The sequence below is a fragment of the Ceratotherium simum genome, chromosome 25 (genome assembly GCF_057802395.1).
Source record: "Ceratotherium simum simum isolate JZ-2026a chromosome 25, ASM5780239v1, whole genome shotgun sequence".
In the NCBI taxonomy this organism is placed as follows: Eukaryota; Metazoa; Chordata; class Mammalia; order Perissodactyla; family Rhinocerotidae; genus Ceratotherium; species Ceratotherium simum.
In genome coordinates, this window is record NC_141924.1 from 42,324,607 (window position 1) to 42,340,238 (window position 15,632).

General features: G+C 36.4%; 1 protein-coding gene across 3 annotated transcripts in view; it reads right to left on the reverse strand.

Moving 5' to 3' along the window:
- Window positions 1–2,328, reverse strand: part of NAV3 (neuron navigator 3) — a 566,501-nt gene extending 564,173 nt beyond the window's left edge. For all 3 annotated transcript variants that reach the window (XM_087449152.1, XM_087449151.1, XM_087449150.1), the window contains exon 1: window positions 1,933–2,328. In XM_087449152.1, the coding sequence (XP_087305278.1) occupies window positions 1,933–2,004 (72 nt within the window). In that variant the 5' untranslated portion in view covers window positions 2,005–2,328. The remainder of the gene's footprint in view (window positions 1–1,932) is intronic.
- Between the last annotated feature and the right edge of the window lie 13,304 nt (window positions 2,329–15,632).

Sequence of the window (15,632 nt, forward strand, 5' to 3'; positions counted from 1 at the left end):
TACTGCACATTGAAAATGTTCATTCCTCCTCCTTCTCCCTACTGATTAGCAGGTGAGGCACAGTGAAATGGATATCCTCTTGTCCCACAACACCAAGCTGGTCTTTTCAATTTTGCCACAGAATCATAGCTGTCCATGGTTTCTCTAAACTCTATTGCTATTCTTTACAAGCTAAACAGTCCTTTGGGAATTGGCTTGGGGGAACTAAGTGTCATCACAGACAATTGTTTAAAGTTTCACATAAGGAACCTTCAGCATGACTTGTAGAATTTGTTCCATTCTTCAGCTTGCAATCCTTCTGTGTTTGCAGAAAATATCTCTTATTCAGGAAATGAAAGGAGAGCACCTGCAGAGGTACTTTTGTTTCCAGCCAGAAAAGCAGGACTATCAAAAATTAGAACTCTGTAATGTTAATTGCTTACCTATTACCCTCTTCCCTCTTCACTCACTTAATACAGTAGGCAAATTACCATCAGGGTTAAGAATATTTTAAAAATGTGGATAAAGAGAAATGATTAAATGTCTGCTTAGTAGTTAAGAAATTACAGAACATGCTTTAGATAGACACTTATCTTGCCATCTCTTTTGGATTAACACACTTACTGCCAGAAAATAAAAATGCTGACCATTTGAAACACCAACAGCAGTCTTGGTAACACACTTATTTGTGCAGAAATTTATATCCACATTGAAGGGAAAATTGATTCCAGGCCTCCCAGATTTTACAGTACTTAGTATTTTCTGAGATTTACTTATATTGCAGGTAAACCCAATGCATGAACCAAACTGGGCATAAATAACCCATCCATTTCTGCCTAGACTGATGCAAAAGGATTACTGTAGCCCTCATTCTAGTGGCAGTGGTCATAATGTCAGAACAAATTAACACGCTATTGACTCTGTACAACCTCTTCTAAACTTCTTACCTCCAAAACCGTGACAGGACTAGCTGTCTTCTGGGAGTACAAAGTGACTAGTAAACAAATTGCTAAGATAGATGTAAAAACAAACCTTAATCATGCCCCTTAGATCCAGGTCTCACTAAAAATCTCCTTCCCATTATCTCATTATTCCTTGCTTTTGTGCCTTAGACACCGGGTCCCCACACACCTCTCCTGTTCTAATGGAGTCAATGAAAGCACCACAAAGACAATATATTTCATTATGAGTGGGCTTTCTCTCCTGGGCACCATCTCCAATCCTTCCGATAAGTGCTCTCTAGATGGTTCTCACTAGAGTGCAGCAGTTTAGCAGGTAAGAGTTTCTAAAAAGGCAGGAAAAAAGGTTTAAGTGCCACCCTCAGTATTCAATTCATAGCTTCTTACTCAAGAGCTCTCTAAACCTGTTTTTTAAAAAATAGTAGCACAGTCCTTTCTTGATATTTTCCATTGGTTCCTGTGACATCACACATGAAGAGTGAAACCAAAGCTCACAGTTATCTCATGACTTTCTTTCCAGGCCAGCTGCAAAAATGAGAAGGCTTAAGTTGATGTACCCCAAGGACATGAAACTGGAGAACTTCAAATACCAACTATGCCTTCTAATGGCAGCAGGGCAGGTGCTCTCTTTTAGGAGAGCTCTAACTTGCTCCATAACTCCAGAGAGGCACCATGACTCACACCTCACCCTACATCTCAGAAAACTGTTCACATGAAGTCAGGCCAGCATGTCACTAGAGTGAAGTCAAGAGTGAGCGAACACAGTGGAATCCTCTGCCAACCCATTGAGGGATGAATTCAGAAGACTTTAGAAACAAAACCACCAACTGGTAATGAAATCCAGACCCATAGCAACACTTGGCTATATGGCAGAATTTACTTCCAGGAAACAGTATGTTATTTTATCTCCTAAAGCACATTCATTTTCAATTTACAAAATTCTCTGTAAGCATAAACAAAAAGGACCAAACAAAAGGAAATTTATTTATATTACCTTCTTCTGATCTTCTAGCTTGTGGCTCACTGGATTCTTCCCATGTCTGTTCATCTCTGAAGATAAATCCATCACATAGGTTCTTACCCTTCAAAATGGAATCTCTTCAAAAATGCAGCAAACTAATCCAAGATGTAATCACTAGGAAAACACTGGCATGCCACATTTCCCATCACACACCATCGCTGAACTTCATCAACTCCAAGGAATGATTAAAAAATCCATTGATCGAATGGAAGAAATGAATTTTGCAATTTACTCCCAGAACTTTCCAAACGAGCATATCGTTTTTAAATGCAGACGTCTCAAAAGCAAAATATTCATCCAGGAATTTTAACTCCAACTGCTATCTTTTTCTTTCTTCACAGTTTTCCATTTTAATAAATAATTACACAGTTCCTGTAAACCTGTGATAAAAAAATAAGCACACATTTAATTTCCCCCACCATATTTATAGTAAAATTAATGAAAAAAATCTTATCTGAAATGTCCAATGCAGAAAAAAAATTTAGGCATGGATTATATTTCACTTAAAAGTAATAGCAAATGAAAGGCCTTATTCTTTACCCCTATGGCTTTAAAATACCAATTATAAAACTTGAACCAAAACAGAGTATTAAAATCAGGGATTCACAGCACAGCAAAACTAAAAATCAAAAGGTAATACACATACACTCATCAAATACATGTATATGCTCCTTGGTTCCACACATTAATTTCAGCATTCATGGAACTATAGAATTTAGAAAGGAGCCCAATATAACCAGACACTATGCTATACTGACACTTCTTATAAATAATTTTATTTAAACTTCAAAATGAATCTATAAAATGGTTATCATTACTACATGTTAAGATGAAGAGATTAAGATTGAGAGGGTAAGTCAACTTTTGTAAATCTAGTGAATAGAGAGTAAGCAACAGGACTAGAATCAGAATTCAGACACCTTTGAATTCTTTGTCGTAGACATACGTGTCTCAACCCACATTACATATCTTGTCCACAAGGATACCATAAATGAGCTCCTCAAGTGGCTTGCTGGATTATGAATGCAGAAGATATTTTCCTTAAAAAGGTCATATAATCCAATGGTTTCCAAATCCAGCTAGAAAACTGAATCTTTTGGAAATAATTTTAATCACATAGATTTCTGGGGTCCACCCAACCCTGCTAATTCAGAAGCTACAGGGTAATGCTGGGAAATCTGTATTATTTTCATCTCTTCTAGACAATTCTGATGCAGGAAAACCCCTGAAGAGTTGAAACCTCCTTCTATGGCAGGGCTTCCCAAACCTGTCTGCATTGGGGAATCATCTGGGAAGCTTCAAAAACTACTGATTCTTGTCCCATCCCCAGAGGCTGATTTAATTAGTCTGGGATGTGGCCTGCATCTAGGAACCATTGACTTAATATATAATTCCCTTTATTCCCTTTACATAATTGACCAACCACTGCTTGAATACATTAAACAAAAGGAAACTTAGTGTCTCAGGAGGCAGCTCTTTCCATATTGAGGCAGTGTTAGTCTTTAGATAGTTCTTCCTAATTTGGAGATGAAGTCTGTATTCCTGAATGTTTCTGTACATTTGTAGTTATTTATACCCTTGTAGTCATCAAGGTACACAAAATGTTTTTCATTTCCCTTTTTATCTGACAGTTCTTGAAGTATCATCTTTGCCAGGTTAACAATTCCTAGCATCTTCAACAATTCCTCAGCACCCCCGTTATTTACTTAGGAGGTTTCACTTTTTACACGACCCATAAACTGTGCTATCCAGGAGTGAGCACAAGGGTCAAGCACAAGAGTGCTCCCTTTAAGAACTCAGCCCCCCAGTCCCACAAAACAGGCCAGGCCACGCACAAAATAAATGATGGAGTAGACAGTAGTGTTTGAAAAATCAGCTCCTGAACTGCCTTTGGTACCTCTCCATACAGTGTTCCCTGTCTAGCCGTTCTTTCACCAACCCTTGCTCCTTCTTTAACTCCTCTGCTCTGCCGCACAGGTATTTTTAGTTGTATACTAATGTGCAAGTTATCAGCAAAGGAAACAGCATGGGCAAAGGCTTGGACATGAGAAAAAAACATGGCCAATTTGAGGACCTCAAAGAAATTCAATGAAGAGTGGCTGAAAAATTTTAAGAAGGAATATAGCATAATAGAATTTGTGATTTTAAAAGTTCATCCTAGCTGCAATATGAAAAATAGATGGAAGGGAGCAAAATCTGTAGCAGAGAAACCTTATAGGGTTTGCTCGAACACTTGAAGAAAGAGGCAACAGCATCCTGATCTAGTGTAGGAGCTGATGGGATGGAAAGAATGACGAAACTGAGTGATATAAGATTTCACAGGTGGAGCTGACAGAATCGGTAACTGATGGGACGTGCGTGTGGGTGTGTGATTTAATGGCGCAGGAGCATATGGATGATGATATCATTATCTAAGACAGAAAATCCCACAAAAGAAACACTTTGGACAGGAGAAGATAAAAAAAAATTGTAATAAAGAAAGCAAACAAAAGACGCCTGCAAAAAATCCAGAAAATTACAAGCCAATCTGATTGATGGACATAGAGGCAAAGATTCTAAATGAATATCAGCAGACTGAATCCAGCAATGTGTAAAATGAATCATACTTCAATTCCAAGTGGGTATTATGTCAGGAATAAAAGATTGGTTTAAGATTTGAAAATCAATCAGTGTAACTCACCACATTAACAAAATACAGAAGAAAAATGATATGCTTATCTCTGTTGGCGCAGAAATATAATTTGACAAATTAAACATTGATTTGTGACCCAAAAAAACACCTATTGGCAAATGAGGAATAGAAAGGGACTTTCATAATCTTTCTTTATTTGATAAAGTATATTCACAAAATATCTACAGCAAAACATCACACTTATTGGTGAAAAGTTAAATACTTTCCATTTGCTCAGGAATAGCACGTGAATACCTGCTAACATGACTTTTATTTAATATTGTACTTAAAGTCCTAGCCATGCAGCGAGACAAGAAAATATGAGAGAGAGAGAGGGAGAAGGATGCAGGCAAGCATTGTAAGCATTGGAAAAGAAGAAATAAAACTGTTATTATTTGCAAATATTATGATGATATACAGAAAATATTAAATAATCAAGAGAGAAATTACTAGAACTAATAAGTGAGTTTAGCAAGTTTCCTGGACACAAAGTCAATGTATAACATTCCTTTATCTTTCTTTATAATAGCAACAAATATTCGTAAAATGAAATTTTAAAAAGATACTATTTATAGTGCTACTAAAAATATCAAATATCTTAGAATAAATCTCATAAAACACAGTAAAAACTTTACAATGAAAATAAAACATCATAAAAAAATAAAGATCTAAATAAATAGAGGGCTATGCCATATTCATAGACTGTAAGATTCAATACTGTAGGAATGTCAATTCATGCCTGCAAGATTTATAGATTCAGTGCATTACTAATTAAAATCCCAAAATTTCTTTTTATAACTTGAGAAGATGCTTCTAAAATATATATATGGAAATTCAAAAGACCATGAAAATCCAAGACTCTCATGAAGAACAAGGTGCAACTATTTGCTCTAGCAGATGCTAAGAAATATCAACAGTAAATAAAATGGTATACTATAACTGGTGCAAGGATAGACAAGTTACCCAATGGAACACAGAAAGCCCAGAGAAGGACTCTTAACACATGTGGTCGCTTGATTTATTACAAACGTGGAATCGCAAAGCCGTGGGGAAAAAGTCTTTTCAATAAAGAGTTCTGGGCCAAGTTGATATCCATGTGGGAAAAAATGAAACTTGACTTCTCCTTCACACCAATAATCAATTCCAGGTGGATTGTAGATCTACATGTGACAAAACAATAAAGCTTCTGGGAGAATAAGTTTACGATGTGAGAAGAGGGAAATATTTCTTAAACAAAGGCTCAAAAGTACTAAACATAAAGAAAAAAATGATAACTATGATTATATTAAAATCAAGAACTTTTATTCATCAGATTACACCAATAAAAAGATATAAATGCAACCCATAGAGTAGGAAAAAGTACTTGTCGGACATGTAACTATCTGTAAAAACATCTAAAAATCAAGAAAAGACAGACAACAGACAAAAATATTTGAAATAGGTGCTCTAAAAAAAAATAATAGAGATGGAGAACAAACTAGTGGTTGCTAGGGGTCAGGGATGGGAGAGAGGGATAGTACCAGGGAGCCAAGTAGTAAGAGAAGACTTGTATTTTGGTTGTGGAGGTGTTACATTAATCTATACATGTGATAAAATTGCATAGAACAATACACACACACAAATGAGTGTATGTAAAACTGGTGAAATACGAATAAACTCTGTGGACTGTACTAATGTCGATTTCCTGGCTTTGATATTGTACTACAGTTATGCAAGATATTACCATTGGGGAAACCAGGTGAAGGGTACAGGACCTCCCTGTACTTTTTTTTTTCTGCCACTTCCTGTGAATCTGAAATTATTTAAAAATAAAAAGTGAGGAAAAAAAGAATATGTACAAATAGTTAATAAACACATGAAAAAGTGAACACCCTATTACTAATCAGAAAAATGCTAATATGAACCATGATGAGATATAACTTCTCATCTACCTAAATGGATCAAAAAATGACAATACCAACTGTTGGCAAAGACATGGAACAACATGGTCACTGCTGGTCAAAGTGTAAACTGGTACAAATATTTTCCAAAAAATTTTGTATTACCAACTAAGTTTGAAGATATACATATTGTATGACCCAGCAATAATACTCCTAGGCATGTACTCTTCAAAATATATGCATATGTGCATCAAGAGAAATGTACAAGAAAGTTCCTTCAGAATGGCCAAAAAACCAGAAACACCATCAACATTAGAATGGATAAATAACTTGTAGTATATTTATACAAGAGACAACTGTACATTAAACAAAATGAACAAACTATAGACACATATCAACGGGGATGAATCTCAAAAATATTAGGAATTTAAAGAAGTCCAAACCAAAAGAGTATATACTGTATGATTCTATTTATGTAAAGTTAAAAAAACTAGTAAAACTCAATTATGGTATTAGAAGTCAGGATAAGGGTTACCTTTGGTGAGCAGGAGGGAAGGGGTTTGGACTGGAGTGCTATCAATATTCTATTTTTTGACTTGGGTGGGCATTACATGGATGTTAGCTTTGTAACAATTCATTAAGCTGTAAATTTACATTCTGTGAGGTTTTCTTGATGTCTAACATGCATTGTGATAAAAAAAAATTAGCTAATAAAAAATTCAGATACATCTCTGTCTTTAGTATTCCCATGAATGGTCTCTCCAATAAGTAACAAATAAGTCTCCAAGTTAGACTGATGGAACTTGTTATTAGCAGGCATTATTCTTTTTTAAGGTTATGGACCAGCTGTTTGATTATGGCAAAGACTTTTGCCTGAGAAAAATGTCAAGCCTACCAATACATGGTCTATCAAATGGCAGAAAATGTATTCATCTTCTGACTTCCAATGTATCTCCCACTTTCTTTAGGGTAACGAGTTAGTAGAGTCTATCAACCATACTTTTCATATACATTTTCTTAGTATGAAATATATTTCCAAAAGCATCATGAATGCTCCAAATTATTCAAATGTATCCGCCTTACCTTTACCTTCCCTTACTGTGCTAAAATACATACAAAAGACACATAGCACTGAGTGCCTAATATGTACTTGACACAGTACAGGCCCAAAATAGTCAAATTTCAAATCTAGTCCTTGTCTTTATGGAGCTTACATTCCAGGGGGAGTCAGATGCAAATAAAACTAAGGAGCATCAGCACATCTTCAACTTTGCCCAACATCAAAACCTTAGAATGCTGATGAGTTTACACCAATGACAAAAGGCAATTTCATGTGGACAGAATTAATTAATGGAACATTATGCCGATAAAAATTAATTTGAATATGATTTCAGTTCAAAATGCATAAAGAATACAATATGACTTACACCTACCTTTGTGGAATGAAAACCATTTATAAGAAAACTCTATAAGTAGCTGGCAGAAAAAGAATGGATTTATATATATTAAAATGATTCTGAAAGGTTATTCTCTCATATGAAGGTAATTGTCAATATGTCACATTAATTCTTTGCCACTCTAAGTCAACATAATTCAGTGGTTGGGTTTGGTAGTGAAATCCAATCACTTGATGCATAAATATAAGCAGCTTCATTTTTCTGTGTTGAAGAGAAGGTTTCCATATTGCTCAGACTTACCAAGAAGTCCCTCACTCATATTAAGGGTTAAAAAAGATCAAGTAAGTGAGATTTTGAAAGGATTTTAGAGTAACTGGGGTGTGTACTACTTCCTACCCCAGCCTTCTGACAGGGATTTTAAGGGGACCATTCGGAGAACTTGATGCATGCTCCCTGCAGTTGAGGGGACACAGAAGCCCAGTGCCTGAGCAAGGTAAAGTGGCCTGTGGCAGTAGGGTAGAGAAATCATCTGAGAAGTAAAATGTAATCTTTTCTGATTGTAGATAAAAGATGTGTAAATGTTAGGGACAAGATATGGAATTTGTGGCAGGAATGCTTGCCTGAATTCATTTATAAAAGGGACTCTGCTCAAAAGAGTAATTTGCCAGGTTAAGGGGACTCCTGCAGGAGGAAGCTGTAGGTACCACTGGAAAGAGAAGCTGAGGAGAGAGCTGAAATGCACAGCTCAAGGAGAGGTCATTACCCAGGTCAAGGGAGGTGAGATCACAGGGACCCAACAGTGAAATCTTCAAACATCCAGGCAAATAACCATCCCAGAGTCAGTTTTAAACATCCCCCAGGCCTAGAGAATGAAGACATCTTACAACAGTATCAGCCAATAAGAAATTTTCTACCTCCATACCTCTCCTCTCTTCCCCACCTCCCCTACAAAGACCCTAATGGGGGCGGCGGGGGCAGAAGTCCTCTCCAAAGGGTAGGACTGTGGTAGGGAGGGGCACTGGTACCCAGTGAACAGGAAGAAGCTTTCAAATAAAGATGTGTTTATAAATATATTGGAATAAATATTCTAAACTGGAACTGAAATTTGTTGTGGCCTTAAAGTGATCATAAAGCTTGTATTATCTAAAAGTGAGCAAAAACACAAAATAATGCAAATTTGCATCCAGGGACAAGAGAAGCAATTAATTCTACCAAGAAGTGTGAAGAAACAGCAGAGAAGTTTGGAATAGAGATTTAGATTTAGGAGTCATTAGTCTAAAGAGGCAATCACCCATAGAAGTTACTTAGGGTGAGAAAAACACCAGGGCAGAACTCCAGGGGGAAGATCCAAATGGTCTCAGGTATCATGGTCAAAATTAACTTGAAAAATGCAAACTTGATCATATCACTTAATTAAAATTATTTAATAGTTCCTTAACACCTAAAGCCAAAAAGAAAATAAAAATCAAAATTCCTTAGCATGTCATTCAACACTCTACCTATCCTGATTCCTTTTTAACTTCCAGATTCATATATTACCACTTCTCAGCTTCTATAGTTTGTTGTAGTTATACCAAAAAACTTAGAGTTCCTGAGTACAACATGTCATTTCACACTTTGAGCACTAACATATCCAGAAGTGCCACAATCCACTTGGCAAATTCATACTTATCCTTAAAATGTCTCCTCAAATCCATTTTCTCTCTGAAGGCTTCACTTTCTTTATGCTCCCAACCCCACTCCAGACAAGTTAGGCCCTTCTTCCCCAATGTTCTATCAGCACTTATATACTTCCCCATGCTATCACACTTACCTAGTTGCCTGTCCCCCACTACATTGTCAGCCCCTATTTACCTTCTTAGAACTCCCAAGATATGACACGATGCCTGGAGGCTGGTAACCATTCATTAAGTGATTCACGTGATCTGAAGAAAACATATGGGATGCATACACACACACACACACACACACACACGTATATACCCTAACCAATCATTTCCTATAAACCTAAATAGGTCATACAAAATTGTCTCACTCTACCAAAAACATATGTATAGTTTAGAAAGGATAGTAAGCCCTTTCTGAAGTTATTTTAGCCATACTCTTTTAATTATGTCACATGCATAAAATAGGGTACGAAAATCTTAAGTGTACAGCCTACGATACCCTCAGTTAACCACCACCCATATGAAGACACAGAACATTTCCAAAACTCCAGAGGACACCCTCATTTCCCCTCTCCGTTAATAGTCCTAAAGATAACCACTACTCTGTTTTATCACCATAGATTTGTTTTCTCTATTCTTGAAACTTCATATTAAGTGGAATCATAGAGCAGGTACTCATTTGTTTCTTCTTTTTTACAACATTAATTCTGGAGGATTCATCTGTGTAATGGTAGGTAACAGCAGTTCATTCCTTTCTTTGGCTCTATGGAGAGGATGGTTGTGCGTATGAGTCCCAATTCATGTAACTGACCAAAATAAAGCCCAATTCAACACTGAGATTTTTAATCATCCTGAACTCCATATCCTAATTCAGGCTTTCCGGACACTTCATGCTTACAAACGAAGAAAATAAAGCAGTTTGCTTTATTCCACATATTTTTCCCAAGCTCTGTGACCTCTATGCAAGTCGAAGAGAACAGTTCCCGTGGCCAGATTGTTGACTGAGGAACAAATCACAGATTCAGAACAATTATAAAATGACTGGAAACTTCTTTTGGAATCTTAAGTATTAGTCAGAGGTGAAATGGTCATTGTTTACTCTTTGAATTCTGATATTGAATTATTAAATAATTCTATGTGGTTAAATCAGTATTTCTAAAGTGCAAAGAAAAGGATCCAAGCCCGAGTGGAAAGAGTAAGAAGTTGGTCCAGTAGAAGATGGCCTTGGAACCAGAATTCCACTTGCCCTCCCATTAATGTGTCCCAGACCTAAGACTCCAGTGTTACATATAAGAAAGGACTCTATCGCTGTAAAAATATTATAAAACTATTGGAATAATGTGACTGTCACAAAAAATGTTAAAAAAATTTTTGATAAATATCAATACCCATTTATGATTTAAATATCAAAAGAAAACTCAAAATGATTGAAATAAGAATATAAGGAAGCCAAGTAGTTACAGCAGGGAATATCATACTTAATAATGAACTATCAGAAGAATATAGAGAATATGATACCATTTATATAAAGTTTAAAAACATGTAAATCATTAAGTATTATTTATAAATGCAGACAAATAGGGTAAAAGAATAATCTTCTGTATGAAATGATAAATCTCTTGAAAATCAAGAATAAGATAAAGATGCCTATGATTATGATTTCATTAACATTATACTGTAGGCGCTTATCACTACAGTAAGACAAAAAAAAATCAATAAGAAATATAAGGATAGGAAAGGTAGAAAAATTATTGGCATATAATATTATTGATTATATAGAGAACTTGAGAAAATTTATAAACAAATTATTTAGAAGTAATAAACAAGGCTATCACTTACAATACATTGGCAAAACATATACCTTTATATCAGCAACAACAATAAAAACAGTGAAAGAAAATACGATTTTAAAACAAATTCCACTAATAAGAGAAACATAGAATATAATGTCCTTAGAGATAAATCTAGAAAATATATTAAGATTTTTACATTAAAAAAGACCTTTCTAATTGAAAGACATGAAAAGCATCTATATAAACAGAGAAATATAACATGTTCATGGGTAGGAGGACTCAGTATTGTAAAGATGTGAGTTGTCTTCCAATTATTCCGTTAAGTTCAACTCAGTTCCAATCAAAATTTCAATATATAACTTTATTATGTAACTTAAAAAGATGATTATTAAATTCATATGTAGGAACAAAGGGATAAGACTAGCCAAGACAATTGTGAAAAATGTATGCTTCCAAAGATATCAAGATTTATATAAAACAATGATATTCAAGACAGAGAGATAATGGACAAAGGGAAAGACAAACCGATTACTGGAACAGAATATATAGCTCAGAAACACACATACACATAGAGACAATTAGTATGCAATCCAATGAGGAAAGAATTGACAATTTAAAAAAATGATTCTGGAATAATTGGTTATCCACATGGGAAAAAATAAGGCTAGTAGAAAAATATTTCTTACACAATACATAAAAAATACAAACTCTAATAAAGAGATTGATAAAATTGACTATAGCCATCTGTACAACAAAAAGTGAGCACATAACACAGAAAAGAAAATCCAGAGACTGGGAGAAATACACTTACAGCACAGATATATGTATAAGTGTGTGTACGTACTAAAAACAGAGTTCTCACCAAAATACTACAAACAAAGAAAGCAAAGACCCAGTAGAAAAAGGAGCAAATTATATGAATAGGCAATTCTCCCAAGAGGAAACATGGATGGCCAATTAGCATAGGAAAAGTAGTAATTGGGGAAATATAATTTTTTTTAAAAGACATTATGCCTCACCTAACAGATTGTCAAATTTTTTAAAATGTTACCAATAGCAACTGTTGGAAAAGATCTGATAATACTCAAACTTGCATGCACTGCTGGTGGGTGTTTAACTGCTGTGCCGCTTCAGTGCAAGCACTGTGGTGAGTCATTTGGCAGCAGAGCCTTGGACACATCAATTGAATTCCTAGGGAGAAATCCTCACACTAAAAGACATGTATGAGAATGTTCATTATAACATCCTTGGTATTGGTAAAAAATTTAAAATATTCTAAATATCCAGTATCCAAAATTTAGATAAGTAAATTGTGGCATAATTTTGTATGATATGGTTTATAGTATTTAAAATGAATAATCTAGGGACCAGCCCTATGGGATAGCGGTTAAGTGCAGATGCTCCGCTGCTGCCGGCGCGGGTTTGGGTCCCAGGCGCGCACCCACGCACTGCTTGTGAGGCCATGCTGTGGCGGCGTCCCACATAAAGCAGAGGAAGATGGGCACGGATGTTAGCCCAGGGCCAGTCTTCCTTAGCAAAAAAAAAAAAAAAAAAAAGAGGAGGATTGGCATGGATGTTAGCTCAGGGCTGATCTTCCTCACAAATAAAATAAAATGAATAATCTAAAGCTCCATATATCCACACAGACAAATCGTGATAACGTAATTATGCCTCAAGTTAGGAAGTTACACATGAATAGAGTATGATATCATTTATAAGTTTAAAAACGTAAAGAAATACTACATATTATTTAGAAATACATATGATTATGGTAAAAGCATAAAAACATGTAAGAAAAGATAAATGTGAAATCAGGATAGCAGGTGTTTTTCTAGAATGAGGACATGGAAATGAGTTGGGGAGGATTACAATGGGAGTTTTAATAATGATGCGGTATTCCACGTCTTCAAAAAATTTCTAAAGCAAAATGTTAAGAAGTTAATTCTGTGTACTGTCTCTGCTTTTCTTAATACTTAAAATAGTTCATAATAAAAATAAGACATGTGGGGTCAGCCCTGTAGCGTAGTGGTTAAGTTTGGCACGCTCCACTTTGGTGGCCTGGGTTCACAGGTTCGGATCCCGGGTACAGACACACACCACTCATCAGCTATGCTGTGGTGGTGACCCACATACAAAATAGAGGAAGATGGCACAGATGTTAGCCCAGGGCTAATCTTCCTCAAGCAAAAAGAGGAAGATGGGCAACAGATATTAGCTCAGGGTGAATCTTCCTCAGCAAAAGAAAAAAAAAATGTTAAAAAACAACAAAAGTGAAAAGTTACAGAATGTAAAAGTATTTATAGGGCCGGCCCCATGGCTTAGCGGTTAAGTGCGCCCGCTCCGCTGCTGGCGGCCCGGGTTCGGATCCCGGGCGCGCACCGACGCACCGCTTCTCTGGCCATGCTGAGTCCGTGTCCCACATACAGCAACTAGAAGGATGTGCAGCTATGACATACAACTATCCACTGGGGCTTTGGGGGAAAAAAATAAATAAATAAAATTATAAAAATTAAAAAAAAAGTATTTATAATAGATAAATCAACCAACCAACCAAGCCACCAACTATGAGACTATAGCAAATGGTTTTCTGCAGGGCTAGGACCTCCTCATAGGTGGCACTTGACAATGTGCTGCGGCGGGGGGGAGCTCTTTTTGGTTGTCTCATTAACTGGAGAACACTGCTGGCATTTATTGGGAGGGAGGGGAAGGATGATAAATGTCTTGCAATGCATTGGTACAATCTAGCAAAAGGAAAGCTTGTCCCTAGATCTCCCATTGACAGACACAGTCACCATACCAAGCAGCCTTGGAACATGCCTGACTTGACCACAGCGTGAGCTCAAGACCCCCACCATGAGAAGGCGGCCTCTCCCTTGGGATCTTAACAGTTTTTTCCCAGAGCCTCCTATGTCTCAGAGACTGTTCTAGGACCAGGAAGAGAAAAGATGCATAAGACTGCCCTGCCCCTTACCCCCTAAGCTGAGTTCCCAGCCCACCCCTGAGCCAAGGAGTTGGGCTCCATCAAGCTAACCCCAGGAAATCATTATGCTCCACCTGATTTGGCCACGCACAACTAAACAGAGTCTTGGTGCTATTGGTTGCCCCATAAATGTCCCCACACATAAATTTACACCTTTTTGTGGTGTCATAGAGAACCTGGCAACCAGAAAATCAACACAACATAACACAAATTTTGTGAGTTAGTTTTTAGAAAACTACAACCCAAGTACGTTAAACAAAGTTTTCGTCTTGTCTACCAAGTATTCAGGAAGAGTATTTGAAAAAAACTCTGCCTTGCATTGTGCTTCACAAATTAAGTGCTTGTAAAATTCCATCTTTCCCGCTTGTGATACGCAGGAAAAATAAAAGCAGCAGGGAAAACATGATGTTCCTTGCAACGTGGCTGCTCTGCTTCATTTCTGTAGACTGGAAATGGTAGGCTCTTTGCCTTTATCAGATAAATTGGCTCTGCAGTCCACATTTACAAGAACATACATGGGTTTTCAGCAGGAAGTTTGAACTTGATTAGTTCAAGAGAAAAAGACGCAAGGGGAGTTGAATATCATTCTGGGCCAATAACTGTATGTGTAATGGAGATGGAACAGAATAAAACATTCATATTCTTAGGTACTAATGATAAGTAGGAAAAAAGCTTGTATCTTTTAGCTAAATTTGTTTACTGCCTGAAAACGCAATGCAGTAATTCAAGGCCAAGTGACAGGAAATTACAGTTTCCTGGCTGACATCAATTCAATCTTCAGTAATAGTTCCGAAATAGTTTCTAAGCTCTGAAAAGAGGGGAAAAACACACACATACACAATATTTCCAATAACTCAGGTCACAACTCAGATGATATGGCACACATTATGTAGATAAAATTATGATGCATGCTTACAAACATGCAGTGCCTTATTACATAATTTTAATCAAACTTCTGATTTGATCAGGTTCTCACATTTGGTCTGTACATGGACTCAGTTATCTAAAGAATACAGGCTCCCATAAGGGAAATTTAAAACACGTGGCTGTTTCTTGTTGGAACAGCAAATAGAATATCGTTTCATCTAGGTAATCATAAAAGTAAATATACTGAGAATTGGTGAGCTAAGAAAAGTTTTTTTTTAATTTTCTAGTTTTGTTCCTGTGGAAGGATTGTTATTGACACAGTTCCTCCTAGAGGAAAGGAGCGTTTCTCTTCTTTTCTACCCATGCTCATTCCCCCATGACATGAATAATTAGTACAAACTGTCCTGAACGCAGAGAC